Below are 17413 nucleotides of genomic sequence, written 5' to 3' on the forward strand. Positions count from 1 at the left end.
TCATACACACACGGCTCCTCTCCATACACCTCGTACATACACGGCTTCGCTCTGTACACCTCGTACACACACAGCTCCGCTCCATACACCTCACACACACGGCTCCTCTACATAGAACATAGACCTCATACACACACGGCTCCTCTCCATACACCTCGTACACACACGGCTCCACTCCGTACACCTCATACACACACAGCTCTGCTACATCTACCCTGTAAACCCCTCCTGACCCCACACATACTTTCCTCATCCAGCACCATGACAACAGCACAGCAGAGTCTTGCAGACACCAAGAGGCAAGGCTGAGCGCACAAGACCTGTGATGTCACAGGAGGGGCGGAGTCAGGGGTCACATGATCAGGGGTCTGGACAAAGGCTCCTGATCATGTGACCCCTGACTCCTCCCCTCCTGTGACCTCATTACAGGTCCTGTGAACAGAGAAGAGAGCAGGCAAGCGACGCTGTGAGTGGCTGCGGGGGGGAGGTCTCATGCTACGGCGAGGATGGGGTGCGTGGCGGCTTATCTCCTGCAGTGCGGGAGGGTTGGAAACTATAACCGCCGTGCCGCATAGGGCCGGCGGCAGGAGCAACAGCCAGGCCAGTGGCCGCATCAGCTGGCAAGCGGCCAGATGATCGGGCGCTGCCGCCCGCGGCCCACATGACAGCGGCCCAGAAGGAAAATGCCCGGTTGGTTATATTACCAATCCGGGCATGAGTCACATGCTTTCCCTGTGTGAGCCGCTGGGAGGTTTTTTTTGTTCTAATGTTATAAACAGCACATTTATTAATACGAGTAAGACATGTTGTACGCAAAGCTAAATGTAGATCTAGCTAAGCATGGGCGGAGTTATGACAACTGCTACTCCCCACACTCCTCACCTTAATGAACAGCAGTAAGGCATATCAAATGCATAAAACTACATGTGAATCTAGTTAAGCGGGGATGGAGTTCTTACAACTGCTACCTCCCAAGATCAGCACCTTATTAGCAGTAAGGCATGTCAAACTTCTAAAACTACATGTACACTTAGCTGAGCATGGGCGGAGCTGACAGTTGCTAACTCCCACGCTCAGCACCTTAATCAATAGCAGTAAGGCAAACTTCTAAAACTACATGTAGAAATAAGCAGGACTGGGCCTCCCCTCTCCCACACTCTGCAGCTTTGTGAATTTCCTGACTTGCCTGGATCTTGTCTCCATTTGGTATGTTGAGATTATTCTGCTTCCAGGAGACGACTGGCTGTGGATTCCCGTTGGCGACACACGTGAGAGTCAAGGTGTCTCCAATACGAACCTCTACGTATGTGGGTGGAGTCTCAATAAAAGAAGGCGGGGCTGTGAAAAAAATTGGAAAAAGTTTAAATGAAGTACCGTATGTTAAAATCTTGCATTACGAAGGGGAAGGTGAATAGGTTGAGATGGAGCAATTCTATATAGGCACTCTATGAAAAGTGTCATTTTTATACCCTTATGCATAAACATATCTACCCTTTTATGTAGTGATAAATCCTTGCCTGACACCACTGCATGGTGGCCATATATATTGGTTGTTACTCAGCTTTCCTACATAATCCCCCTTTATTTCATTGAGCACATTTGGGATGTCAATGGTCAGAAATTGCAAAAGTAGCTGCCAGCAGCAGATCTTGATGATCTGCTGACGAGCTATCAGCAGCAGAACCTTCCTCCAACAAGCATTAATAACCTCACTGATAGCAGCCTCACTAATGACTAAATTGAAATATGTCAAACATTTTGTTTTCATTATTTGCACATATTAATCCTGTTGTTTCTATGATCTCACACCTTTTTTTTTTTCTTGGTGTTGCAATTTCATTGTTGAGGAGTGTAATTCTTGCTATACATCAGTCTCGGCATTTGGCCTGGCTCTGCTCATATGGCTGCTGCCCTTTGCTTTGCTCCAAGTTGCCTCTGTGATGCCATCAACCAAGGCCTTTTAAGGTTCACTTAGACACACCTGAGGTGTCTGAGATTGTAATTTGTTCAGTCGCTGTTGGTTTGAAGATTGTCACCATCACCTCAGACTCCAGTGACTGTTTAGGTATGTGTGCTGCTTTAATCCTACAATTTTTTACATGCCACTGTACATACATCTGGTATAGCCCGGGCCTTTCCTGTATATAATTACAGTGCCATGTAAAAGTTTGGGCACCTCTGGTCAAAATTACTGTTATTGTGAACAGTTAAGGAAGTTGAAGATGAAATGATCTTTTAAAGGCCTAAAGTTAAAGATGACACGTTTCCTTTGTATTTTAGGAAGAAAGGTCTCAGACCTTAATTAGCCTGTTAGGGTTATGGCTTCTTCATTATCATCGTTAGGAAAGGCCAGATGATGCAAATTTCCAAGCTTTATAAAAACCCAGCCTCCTCTAACCTTGTGTAAAAAAAAAAAATCAACAGCCATGGGTTTTCTAAGCAGCTGCCTAGCACTCTGAAAATGAAAATGGTGTTTCAAGTTGCCCTTTCCTCAGTGTGAAATGTAAAGTGTAAATTACAGTTACCAGGAACAGTGGGGTCAAGATAAGGTCTGAAAGACCAAGCAAAATTTCAGTGAGAGCTGCTACTAAAGGGCATGTCACACTAAGAGATATCGCTAGCAATATCGCTATAACTAGTGACGTTATAGCGATATTGCTAGCGATATCGCTGTGTGTGATACTTACCTACGACCGGCTCCCCCGCTGGTTATCGCTGATCGCGCGAGAACATTCAGGACTGTTTCTCGTCGTCAGCTTCCTGTGGCGCTTCCTGCTGTGAGGACGAGCGACGCGTGGAGCCGGGCGGGAGGACGCAGGATCGCCTGGTGTGACAGGTAAGTAGCGATCCCCGTCCCCAGCGATGTCGCTAGTGAGATCTGCCTATGTGGCAGCTCACTAGCGACCACTTAGCGATGTACCAGCGATCCTGACCGCGTCATATCGCTGGTCGGGATCGCTGGTATATCGCTAAGTGTGACAGTACCTTAAGATTGCTTTGAGACAAATCAGAACCCCCCACTTGACTGCAAAAGACCTTCAGAAAGATTTAGCAGACTCTGGAGATCAGGAACACCTGCAAAAATATGACCTTCATGGAATAGTCATCGGAAAAAAAAATCACCTGCGTCCTCATCATAAAATTAGTATTAATTATGCAGAAGCATGTAAAATAACATGAAAACAAGCATGGTGCATTTTGCAAACAAGTCCTGTGGATCGATGAGGTTACAATAGAACTCTGTGGCCACAATGATCAAAAGTATGTGTGGAGAAAAAAAAAAGAATTTTAGGAATAGAACATCTCACCAACCATTAAGCATGGGCGTGGATCAATCATGCTTTGGGGTTGTGTTGCAGCCAATGGATTTCAAGGGTAAATGGAAGAATGAATTCAATTAAATTCTTGATGCACATATGACATCATATATAAAATAGCTGAATTTGAAAAGAGGATGGCTTCTACACATGGATAATGATCCTAAACACACGTTAAAAACCAGAATAGATGGCCTCAAAAGGCGCAAGTTGAAGATTTTACAATGGCCCTCACAGTCCCCTGACCTGAATATCATTGCAAATCTGTGGTTATACCTCAAAATAGAGAACGACCCAGGAATCTCACGGAACTGGAAGAATTGTCCACGGAAGAATGGATGAAAATCCCTCAAACAAGAATTGAAAGACTCTTGTCTGGCTTCAAAAAGCGTTCACAAGTTGTGATACTCACAAAAGGGGTGCTACTAAGTACTAACCATGCAGGGTGCCTAGACTTTTGCATCGATCCATTTTCCTTTTTTCTAATTTTTAAAATATAAAAGATGACATCTATATATATATAAAAATGTGTGTGTATCGGCCACGCCCACTCCACATAGCCCCACCCAATCACTAAGCATTTTTCATTTCACCAGAGCTGTTTAACCCCTTCATGACCCAGCCTATTTTGACCTTAATGACCTGGCCATTTTTTGCAATTCTGACCAGTGTTCCTTTATGAGGTAATAACTCTGAAACGCTTCAACGCATCCTAGCGATTCTGAGAATGTTTTTTCGTGACATATTGGGCTTCATGCTAATGGTAAATTTAGGTCGATAATTTTTGCGTTTATTTGTGAAAAAATCAGAAATTTGGCGAAAATTTTGAAAATTTCACAATTTTCACATTTTGAATTTTTATTCTGTTAAACCAGAGAGTTATGTGACACAAAATAGTTACTAAATAACATTTCCCACATGTCTACTTTACATCAGCACAATTTTGGAAACAAATTTTTTTTTTGTTAGGAAGTTACAGTGGGGCAAAAAAGTATTTAGTCAGTCAGCAATAGTGCAAGTTCCACCACTTAAAAAGATGAGAGGCGTCTGTAATTTACATCATAGGTAGACCTCAACTATGGGAGACAAACTGAGAAAAAAAAATCCAGAAAATCACATTGTCTGTTTTTTTTTCATTTTATTTGCATATTATGGTGGAAAATAAGTATTTGGTCAGAAACAAAATTTCATCTCAATACTTTGTGATATATCCTTTGTTGGCAATGACAGAGGTCAAACGTTTTCTGTAAGTCTTCACAAGGTTGCCACACACTGTTGTTGGTATGTTGGCCCATTCCTCCATGCAGATCTCCTCTAGAGCAGTGATGTTTTTGGCTTTTCGCTTGGCAACACGGACTTTCAACTCCCTCCAAAGGTTTTCTATAGGGTTGAGATCTGGAGACTGGCTAGGCCACTCCAGGACCTTGAAATGCTTCTTACGAAGCCACTCCTTCGTTGCCCTGGCGGTGTGCTTTGGATCATTGTCATGTTGAAAGACCCAGCCACGTTTCATATTCAATGCCCTTGCTGATGGAAGGAGGTTTGCACTCAAAATCTCACGATACATGGCCCCATTCATTCTTTCATGTACCCGGATCAGTCGTCCTGGCCCCTTTGCAGAGAAACAGCCCCAAAGCATGATGTTTCCACCACCATGCTTTACAGTAGGTATGGTGTTTGATGGATGCAATTCAGTATTCTTTTTCCTCCAAACACGACAAGTTGTGTTTCTACCAAACAGTTCCAGTTTGGTTTCATCAGACCATAGGACATTCTCCCAAAACTCCTCTGGATCATCCAAATGCTCTCTAGCAAACTTCAGACGGGCCCGGACATGTACAGGCTTAAGCAGTGGGACACGTCTGGCACTGCAGGATCTGAGTCCATGGTGGCGTAGTGTGTTACTTATGGTAGGCCTTGTTACATTGGTCCCAGCTCTCTGCAGTTCATTCACTAGGTCCCCCCGCGTGGTTCTGGGATTTTTGCTCACCGTTCTTGTGATCATTCTGACCCCACGGGGTGGGATTTTGCGTGGAGCACCAGATCGAGGGAGATTATCAGTGGTCTTGTATGTCTTCCATTTTCTGATTATTGCTCCCACAGTTGATTTCTTCACTCCAAGCTGGTTGGCTATTGCAGATTCAGTCTTCCCAGCCTGGTGCAGGGCTACAATTTTGTTTCTGGTGTCCTTTGACAGCTCTTTGGTCTTCACCATAGTGGAGTTTGGAGTCAGACTGTTTGAGGGTGTGCACAGGTGTCTTTTTATACTGATAACAAGTTTAAACAGGTGCCATTACTACAGGTAATGAGTGGAGGAAAGAGGAGACTCTTAAAGAAGAAGTTACAGGTCTGTGAGAGTCAGAAATCTTGATTGCTTGTTTCTGACCAAATACTTATTTTCCACCATAATATGCAAATAAAATGAAAAAAAATCAGACAATGTGATTTTCTGGATTTTTTTTTCTCAGTTTGTCTCCCATAGTTGAGGTCTACCTATGATGTAAATTACAGACGCCTCTCATCTTTTTAAGTGGTGGAACTTGCACTATTGCTGACTGACTAAATACTTTTTTGCCCCACTGTATAAGGGTTAAAAGTTGACCAGCGATTTCTAATTTTTACAACAAAATTTACAAAACCATTCTTTTTAGGGACCACCTCACATTTGAAGTCACTTTGAGGGGTCTATATGGCAGAAAATACCCAAAAGTGACACCATTCTAAAAACTGCACCCCTCAAGCTACTCAAAACTACATTCTAGAAGATTATTAACCCTTCAGGTGCTTCACAGGAACTAAAGCAATGTGGAAGGAAAAAATGGACATTTTAATTTTTCCAACACAAATTTTCTTTTAGCATCATTTTTTTCATTTTCGCATGGGCAACAGGATAAAATGGATCCTAAAATTTGTTGGGCAATTTCTCCTGAGTACACCGATACCTCATATGTGCTCATAAACCACTGTTTGGATGCACGGCAGGGCTCAGAAAGGAAGGAACACCATTTGACTTTTTGAATGGAAAATATGCTGGAATATTTAGCGGTTGCCATGTCGCGTTTGGAGAGTCGCTGTGTGCCTAAACACTGGAGCTTCCCCACAAGTGACCCCATTTTGGAAACTAGACCCCCCAAGGAACGTATCTAGATGCATAGTGATCACTTTGAACCCCCAGGTGCTTCACAAATTGATCCGTAAAAAAAAAAGTACTTTTTTTTCACAAAAAATTTGTTTTAGCCTCAGTTTTTTCATTTTCACATAGGCAACAGAATAAAGTGGATCCTAAAATTTGTTGGGCAATTTCTCCTGAGTACACCGATACTTCAGATGTGGTCATAAACCACTGTTTGGGCGCACGGTAGGGCCCGGAAGGGAAGGAGCGCCATTTAACTTTTTGAATGAAAAATTAGCTCCAATCGTTATCGGACTCCATGTCGCGTTTGGAGAGCCCCTGTGTACCTTAACAGTGAAAAACTCCTACAAGTGACACCATTTTGGAAACTAGACCCCTTAAGGAACTTATCTAGATGTGTAGTGAGCACTTTGAACCCCCAAGTGCTTCACAAAAGTTTATAACTTAGAGCAGTGAAAATAAAAAATCATTTTTTTTCCTCAAAATTGATTTTTTAGCACGCTATTTTTTATTTTCACATGGCTAACAGGACAAACTGGACAACAACTTTTGTGGTCCAATTTCTCCTGGGTACGCTGGTACCCCATATGTGGGGGGGAACCACTGTTTGGGCGCATGGCAGGGCTCAGAAGGGAAGGAGCGCCATTTGACTTTTTGAAATAAAAATTAGCTCCAATCGTTAGCGGACACCATGTCGTGTTTGGAGAGCCCCTGTGTGCCTAAACTTTGGAGCTCCCCCACAAATGACCCCATTTTGGAAACTAGACCCCCTAAGGAACTTATCTAGATCCATAGTGAGCACTTTGAACCCCCAGATGCTTCACAGAAGTTTATAACGCAGAGCCGTGAAAATAAAAAAAATTTTTTTTTGCTAAAAAAAATATTTTTTAGTCAGCAATTTTTTTTTTTCACAAGGGTAACAGGATAAATTGGACCCCAAAAGTTGTTGTCCAGTTTGTTCTGAGTACGCTGATACCCCATATGTGGGGTATGACCGCTGAATGGGCACACGTCAGTGCTCGGAAGGGAAGTAGTGACATTTTGAAATGCTGACTTTGATGGAATGGTCTGCGGGCATCATGTTACATTTGCAGAGCCCTTGATGTACCTAAACTGTGGAAACCCCCCACAAGTGACCCCATTTTGGAAACTAGACCCCATAAGAAACTTGCCTAGATGTGTGGTGAGCACCTTGAACCCCCAAGTGCTTCACAGAAGTTTATAATGCAGAGACGTGAAAATGAAAAAATCATTTTTTTCCACAAAAATCATTTTTTAGCCCCCAATTTTTTATTTTCCCAAGGGTAACAGGAGAAATTAGTCCCCAAAAGTTGTTGTGCAATTTTTCCTGAGTACGCTGATACCCCATATGTTGGGGTAAACCACTGTTTGGGCACATGTCGGGGCTTGGAAGGGAGGGAGCACCGTTTGACTTTTTGAACACAAAATTGGCTGGAATCAATGGTGGCACCATGTCGCGTTTGGAGACCCCCTGATGTGCCTAAACAGTGGAAACCCCTAAATTCTATCTCCAACCCTAACCCCAACACACCCCTAACCACAGCCCTAACCCCAACACATCTCTAACCCTAATCTCAACCCTAGCCGTAAACCTAACCCCAACACACCCCTATCCCTAATTCCAACCCTAATCCCAACCCTAACCCTAACACACCCCTAACCCTAATTCTAACCCTAACCCTAATTCCACCCTAACCCTAATTGCAACCCTAACCCTAATTCCACCCTAACCCTAATTCCAACCTTAACCCTAACCCTAATTCCAACCCTAACCCTAATTCCAACCCTAACTCTAACCCTAATTCTAACCCTAACCCCATCTCTTCAAACAAGCCTACCACATCAACTACTCAGTAAACTAACTTGGCCCTGTTCCCTCCTTCCAAATATTATTCTGAATCTGCACTCTACTATTCATCTGTCTCCACACCCTCCATGCACACGATAGCTGCACTTGATACTTGACTATTGCACTTAAACACATGGGCTGATGACCGGATCAAGCAGCTTTATATGAAAATCCCTATTTATTAAAATTGCCAGACCTGAATTAACAAGCACTTTTCACCTACTGTGTCCCCCCCCCATTTTCTTGTAGATTGTAAGCTTGCGAGCAGGGACCTCACTCCTAATGTCACTGTTTAAATTGTGTTAACTTGTATTGAATTTATTGTCTGTACATGTTCCCGCTTAATTGTAAAGTGCTGCGGAATATGTTGGCGCTATATAAATAAAAATTATTATTATTATTATTATTATTATTATTAACCCTAATGGAAAAATAAAAATAAAAATATTTTCTTTATTTTATTAGTTGTGCCTACCTTTGGGGGTGATAATCGGGGGGTTTATTTACTTTTTATTTCATTTTGATCACTGTGAGAGTGATCAAAATGAAAGAATGGAATCTACAGCCGGCAGATTCGGGCGGGCGCACTGCGCATGCGCCCGCCATTTTCCCGGGAGCGACAGGGGGACTCAGAAGGTACCGGGGGGGGGGGGGGGGGTGAGGGGGGGGATTGGAAGCTGGCAGGGAGCGGAGGGAAAGGGGGGCAGATGATGACAGCGGCGCAGTGGCAGAGGGGGGCGATAGCCGGTGGAGGGGGTCGGATCGGTGTCGGCAGCCATGTCCGATGCTACTGCAGCATCGGCCATGGCTGGATTGTAATATTTCAGCAATTTTCATTGATGAAATATTACTATAGCTCTGACTGGCTGTTTCACTTTTAACAGCCAATCAGAGCGATCGTAGCCACGTGGGGGTGAAGCCACGCCCCCTGTGGTGAATTACAAAGCCCCCTGTATCTGCGGGTCAGGTGACCTTTCATTGACCCCGGTCACCCGACCCGCAGGGGGGCTTTGAAGTCATGACACAGGGTATGCGTCATGGGTCGGATTGGCACCGACTTTCATGACGCATACACTGTGTCACAGGTCGGGAAGGGGTTAAAAGAAGTTGAGCTGTGATTGGTTGCTATGAGCAACAGTTTTCCCACTCCACAACACCTCAGCAAACACTGACCAGGTGGGAGAAATCTAGCATCCCTGGGAACATAAGCTCCCAGCCATTGTCTGCCCCCCAGAAAGGAGCACAGAGCATATGACAGATATGAATCACCCCCTCCTCCATTACTGCCGCTCTCTATTGTTACCGGCATAGAAAAAAATACTGATTAAATACTGAGGTAAAATACTGACCAAATACTGAAGTAAAATAATGATCAAACACTGAGGTAAAATACTGATTAAATACTGAGGTAAACCACTGACCAAATACTGAAGTAAAATAATGATCAAACACTGAGGTAAAATACAGACCAAACACTGAGGTAAACCGCTGACCAAATACTGACCAAATACTGAGGTAAACTTCTGACCACATACTGAGATAAATTACTGACCAAATACTGATGTAAAATAATGACAAAATACTGAGGTAAAATACTGATAAAATACTGACCAAATACGGAGGTAAAATACTGACCAAACACTGAGGTAAAAAAAAGTCTGACCAAATACTGAAGTAAACTACTGACCAAATACTGAGATAAAATACTGATCAAATACTGATGTAAAATACTGATTAAACACTGAGGTAAAAGTCTGACCAAATACTGAGGTAAAATACAGACGAAACATGGAGGTAAGATACTGATTAAAAATTGAGGTAAAATACTGATCAAACACCGAGATATAATACTAAAACACTTAGGTAAAATACAGACCAAACACTTGAGGTAAAATACTGATTAAATACTGAGGTAAAATACTGACCAAATACTGAAGTAAAATACTGATCAAACACTGAGGTAAAATACTAAAATGCTGAGGAAAAATACAAACCAAACACTGAAGTAAAATACTGACCAAATACTGAGGTAAAATACTGTCCAAACACTGAGGTAAAATACTGACCAAATACTAAGGTAAAATACTGACCAAACACTGAGGTAAAATACTGACCAAATACTGAGGTAAAATACTGACCAAATACTGAGGTAAAATACTGACCAAACACTGAGGTAAACCACTGACCAAATACTGAAGTAAAATACTGATCAAACATGGAGGTAAAATACTAAAACACTGAGGTAAATCCCATAGTCCCGGTGCCCATATACCCATCATACATATCCTCCATCCCACAGTCCCATGCCCATATACCTATCATACATATATATGGGCACTAGACTATGAGATGGAGGTTGTGTGATGGGTATATGGGCACAGAACTGTGGGATGGAGGATATGTGTGATGGGTATATGGGCATGGACCTGTTAGGAGTCAGGTTTCTGCAGTCGCTATGCAGGAATCCAGACCCTCACATTCTGCAGTCTCCTGCTCTTTATCTACTGCAGAGCAGATTGCAGAGGAGATTGCCTTGCAACAAATCTCTCCAGAGGCTAAGTCCTTCTGTCCATCTTCTGAGCATGCTCATAAGACAATCTCCCATTGGAGATCAGGAGTCATGTGCTCAGGTCCTGCTCCAGATCTCATTGGTCCATTTCGGAGATCTGGAGGCTTCCGGAAGGTCCCGGCTGCTATAAAAGGCGCGCATGGCTGTTCCGCCATGTGCTAGTATAGACTATACTTGCTGCTGTGTGAATGGTGACGGATGCATGATTCTGGTGACTGACTCATTTGAAACCCCTTCCCTCTGTTATTACGCATGTGGTTAGGGAATTAGTTTAGTAGTCAGCGCCAGTCAGTGGCAAGCCTTAAGCCACTGTGCTCACCGCACCGCTAAGCTAGCGTCCGAGATCGCGCTTGCTTTCTGCTTTGTCGTCGAGCGGCAGTGTCCTGCGCCGCGCTGCAGTTGCAGCCCTTCTTGGCGTTCGCAGCAGCGACGCTGCACACACGGTAGGTCTAGAGGGATGCAGCTCCTCTGTCTTGAAGCCCGTGTCACTAACAGGTTCAGCGTTTTGTATGTTTTTTGTTGCGGCACCTCTGTGTGTGAACAGAGGTGAAGTCTAACCCGTGCGCATTATACCGCCATATTGCTTGTCTGCCACCACTTAGCAGCAGTTATACCACCTACTGCACGGTGGACCCCGAGCGGCGAACGCACTTTATTATTATATTTAGTGCGTTCCACCGTTCCTAACAGGGACTATGGGATGGAGGATATGTATGATGGGTATATGGGCATGGGACTATGGGATGGAGGATATGTATATGGGCACGGGACTATGGGATGGAGGATATGTATGATGGGTATATGGGCACGGGACTATGGGATGAAGGATATGTATGATGGGTATATGGGCACGGGACTATGGGATGGAGGATATGTATGATAGGTATATGGGCACGGGACTATGGGATGGAGGATATGTATGATGGGTATATGGGCACTGGACTATGGGATGGAGGATATGTATGATGGGTATATGGGCATGGGACTATGGGATGGGTATATGGGCACTCTACTATGGGATGGAGGATATGTATGATGGGCATGGGACTATGGGATGGAGGTTGTATGATGGGTATATGGGCACTGGACTATGGGATGGAGGATATGCATGATGGGTATATGGGCATGGGACTATGGGATGGAGGATGTGTGATGGGTATATGGGCACTGGATTATAGGATGAAGGATAATCATTATAATTTGTTAGAACTAACCACAGTTAGTTACTATGCCCGGGCAACGCAGGGTTCTTCAGCTAGTATATACAGTATATATATTGCCTAAAATACAAAAGGAAATGTGTAATCTTTAAATTTAGGCCTTTTAGAGATCATTTAATCTTCAACTTGCTTAACTGTTCACAATAGTAGTAATTTTGACTAGGGGTGCCCAAACTTTTACATGCCACTGTATGTGTACAGCTGGTAAAACATAGGCATCTCCTGTATATAATTATATATGTACAGCTGATATAACCTGGGCATCTTCAGTATATAATTATATATGTACAGCTGGTATAACCTAGGTATCTCCTGTATATAATTATATATGTACATGTGGTATAACCTGGGAATCCCCAGTATATAGTTATATATGTACAACTGGTATAACCTGGGTATCTCCTATATACAATTACACGCGTTGTCAAAATTGTTGGTACCCCTCATTTAATGACAGAAAAACCCACAATGGTCACAGACATATCTTTATTCTGACAAAAGTAATAATAAATAAAAAATCTATGAAAATGAACAAAAGTCAGACATTGCTGTTCAACCATGCTTCCACAGAATTTTTAAAAATATAAAACTCATGAAATAGGCCTGGATAGAAATGATGGTACCCTTAAACTTAATATTTTGCTGCACAACCGTAACTGTCAATGAGACTTCTGCACCTCTCAACAGGTATTTTGGCCCACTCCTCAAGCGCAAACTGCTCCAGTTGTCTCGTGTTTGAAGGTTGCCTTTTCCAGATGCCATGTTTCAGCTCTTTCCAAAGATGTTCAATAGGATTTTGGTCAGTGCTCCTAGAATGCCACTTCAGAATAGTCCAATGTTTTCCTGTTAGCCACTGTTGGGTGTTTTTAGCTGTGTGTTTTGGGTCATTATCCTGTTGCAAGACCCATGACCTGCGACTGAGACCAAGCTTTCTGACACTGGTCAGCACATTTCTCTCTAGAATCCCTTGATAGTCTTGAGATTTCATTGTACCCTGCACAGATTCTAGACACCCTGTGCCAGATGCAGCAAAGCAGCCCCTGAACACAACAGAGCCTCCTCCATGTTTCACAGTAGGGACAATGTTCTTTTCTTGATATGCTTCATTTTTTGTCTGTGAACATATAGCTGATGTGCCTTGCCAAAAAGTTCCATTTTTGTCTCATCTGTCCATAGGACATTCTCCCAAAAGCTTTGTGGCTTGTCAACATGTAGTTTGGCAAATTCCAGTCTGGCTTTTTTGATTTTTTTCAACAATGGTGTCCTCCTTGGTTGTCTCCCATGAAGTCTTCTTTCTCTCATACAATGATGGATGGTGCGATCTGACACTGATGTTCCTTGAGCTTGAAGTTCACCTTTAATCTGTTTAGAAGTTTTTCTGGGCTCTTTTGTTACCATTTGTATTATCCATCGCTTTGATTTGTCATCAATTTTCCTCCTGCGGCCACGTCCAGGGAGGTTGGCTACAGTCCCAAGGAGCTTAAATTTCTGAATAATATGTGCAACTGTAGTCACAGGAACATCAAGCTGCTTGGAGATGGTCTTATAACTTTTACCTATAACATGTTTGTCTATAATATTCTTTCTAATCTCCTGAGACAACTCTTTCCTTCGCTTCCTCTGGTCCATGTTGAGTGTGATACACACCATGTCCCCAAACAGCACAATGAGTATCTGTAGCCCCCTATACAGGCCCACTCACTGATTCCAAGAGTGTAGACACCTGTGATGCTAATTAGTGGACACACCTTGATATAACATGTCCCTTTTACCACATTATTTTCAGGGGTACCATCATTTCTGTCCAGGCCTATTTCATGAGTTTTATTTTTTTTATTTCTGTGGAAGCATGGCTGAAAAGCAATGTCTGACTTTCATTTGTTTATTTTCATAGATTTTTTATTTATTATTACTTTTGTCAGATTCAAGATATTTCTGTGACCATTGTGGGTTTTTCTGTCATTAAACGAGGGGTACCAACAATTTTGACCACATGTGTATATATGTACAGGTGGTATAACCTGGGGATCTCCTGTTTATAATATATGTACAGGTGGTATAACCTGGGCATCTCCTGTATATAATTAAATATGTACAGCTAGTATAACCTGCGTATCTCCTGTATATAATTATATATGTACGGCTGGTATAACCTGGGTATCTCCTGTATATAATTAAATATGTACAGCTGGTATAACCTGCGTATCTCCTGTATATAATTATATATGTACAGCTGATATAACCTGGGCATCTCCTGTATATAATTATATATGTACAGATGGTATAACCCGGGCATCTCCTGTATATAATTATATATGTACAGATGGTATAACCTGCGTAACTCCTGTATATAATTATATATGTACAGCTGGTATAACCTGGGCATCTTCTGTATACAATTATATATGTACAGCTGGTATAACCTGGGCATCTTCTGTATACAATTATATGTGTACAGCTGGTATAACCTGGGCATCTCTTGTATATAATTATATATGTACAGCTGGTATAACCTGGACATCTCCTGTATATAATTATATATGTACAGCTGGAATAATCTGGGCATCTCCTGTATATAATTATATATGTACAGCTGGAATAACCTGGGCATCTCCTGTATATAATTATATATGTACAGCTGGTATAACCTGGACATCTCCTGTATATAATTATATATGTACAGCTGGTATAACCTGGACATCTCCTGTATATAATTATATATGTACAGCTGGTATAACCTGGGCAGCTTCTGTATAGAATTATATATGTACAGCTGGTATAACCTGGGCATCTCTTGTATATAATTATATATGTACAGCTGGTATAACCTGGGCATCTCCTGTATATAATTACTAGCTGAAGAGTCCGGTGCTGCCCGGGCATAGTAACTAACTGTGGTTAGTTATAGCAAATTATAATTATCCTCCATCCCATAGTCCCGTGCCCATATACCCATCATACATATTCACGATCCCATAGGCCCGTGCCCATATATCCATCATACATATCCTCGATCCCATAGTCTCATGGCCATATACCTATCATACATATTCGCCGTCCCATGCCCATATACCCATCATACATATTCGCCATCCCATAATCGAGTGCCCATATACCCATCACACATCCTTCATCTCATAGTCCCATGCCCATATACCCATCATACATATCCTCCATCCCATAGTCCCGTGCCCATATACCCATCATACATATCCGCCATCCCATAGTGCCGTGCCCATAAACCCGTCATACATATCCACCATCCCATAGTCTTGTGCCCATATACCCATCACACATCCTCCATTCCATAGGCCCGTGCCCATATACCCATCATACATATCCTCCATCCCATAGTCTCATGGCCATATACCCATCATACATATTCGCCGTCCCATGCCCATATACCCATCATACATATCCGCCATCCCATAGTCGAGTACCCATATACCCATCACATGTCCTTCATCTCATAGTCCCATGCCCATATACCCATTATACATATCCTCCATCCCATAGTCCCGTGCCCATATACCCATCATACATATCCGCCATCCCATAGTCCCGTGCCCATATACCCATCACACATCCTCCATCCCATAGTCCAGTGCCCATATACCCATCACACATCCTCCATCCCATAGTCCCGTGCCCACATACATATCCGCCATCCCATAGTCCCGTGCCCATATACCCATCATACATATCCGCCATCCCATAGTCCAGTGCCCATATACCCATCACACATCCTCCATCCCATAGTCAACCATTATGACATCATAATGAGGGGTGGGGCTTAATACGCACAAACTGTTTCCCCATTATGCAAATTGGGGCATTATGACATCATAATGAGGGGCGGGGCTTGCAACCTATGATGACATCAGCGTCACCATGGCAACCATTGTGACATAATGAGGGGCGGGGCTTGATACGCACACACTGTTTCCCCATTATGTATATAGGGGCATTATGACATCATAATAAGGGGCGGGGATTGACATGCACACACTTTTTCCCCAGTATGTAGATTGGGGCAAAATTGTTTGGTGAATTGGAACGCGCGGGGTTAAAATTTCACCTCACAACCTAGCTTAGGACGCTCTTGGGGTCCAGACGTGCGACACTGCCAAATTTGTGGCTGTAGCTGCGACGGTGCGGATGCGTATCCCGGACATACACACATACATACATACACACACATACGTACACACTTTGAGCTTTATATATTAGATATATGTACAGCTGGTATAACCTGGGCATCTCCTGTATATAATTATATATGTACAGCTGGTATATACAGGAGATTCCCAGGTTATAATTATATATGTACAGCTGGTATAACCCGGGCATCTCCTGTATATAATTATATATGCACAGCTGGTATAACCTGGGCATCTCCTGTATATAATTATATATGTACAGCTGGTGTAATCTGGGCATCTTCTGTATATAATTATATATGTACAGCTGGTATAACCTAGGCATCTCCTGTATATAATTATATATGCACAGCTGGTATAACCTGGGCATCTCCTGTATATAATTATATATGTACAGCTGGTATAACCTGGGTATCTCCTGTATATAATTATATATGTACAGCTGGTATAACCTGGGCATCTTCTGTATATAATTATATATGCACAGCTGGTATAACCTGGGCATCTCCTGTATATAATTATATATGCACAGCTGGTGTAACCTGGGCATCTCCTGTATATAATTATATATGCACAGCTGGTGTAACCTGGGCATCTCCTGTATATAATTATATATGTACAGCTGGTATAACCTGGACATCTCCTGTATACAATTATATATGTACAGCTGGTATAACCTGGGCATCTCTTGTATATAATTATATATGTACAGCTGGTATAACCTGGGCATCTCCTGTATATAATTACATATGCACAGCTGGTATAACCTGGGCATCTCCTGTATATAATTATATATGTACAGCTGGTATAACCTGGGCATCTCCTGTATATAATTATATATGTACACCTGGTATAACCTGGGAATCTCCTGGATATAATTATATATGCACAGCTGGTATAACCTGGGAATCTCCTGTATATAATTATATATGTACAGCTGGTATAACCTGGACATCTCCTGTATATAATTATGTATGTACAGCTGGTGTAACCTGGACATCTCCTTTATATAATTATATATGTACAGCTGGTGTAACCTGGGCATCTCCTGTATATAATTATATATGTACAGCTGATATATAATTATATACAGGACATACCCAGGTTATATCAGCTGTACATATATAATTATATACAGGAGATG

At 42.4% G+C, this 17413-nt stretch overlaps 1 protein-coding gene across 2 annotated transcripts in view; it reads right to left on the reverse strand.

The window, feature by feature from the left end:
- IGSF9 (immunoglobulin superfamily member 9) overlaps window positions 1–17413 on the reverse strand; it is a 113499-nt gene that overhangs the window by 45078 nt on the left and 51008 nt on the right. For both annotated transcript variants that reach the window (XM_073566975.1, XM_073566976.1), the window contains exon 5: window positions 1187–1338. In XM_073566975.1, coding sequence (XP_073423076.1) covers window positions 1187–1338 — 152 coding nt within the window. The remainder of the gene's footprint in view (window positions 1–1186; window positions 1339–17413) is intronic.

Source organism: Dendrobates tinctorius, unplaced genomic scaffold, assembly GCF_039654945.1.
Source record: "Dendrobates tinctorius isolate UK_male_01 unplaced genomic scaffold, ASM3965494v1 ptg000019l, whole genome shotgun sequence".
NCBI lineage: Eukaryota > Metazoa > Chordata > Amphibia > Anura > Dendrobatidae > Dendrobates > Dendrobates tinctorius.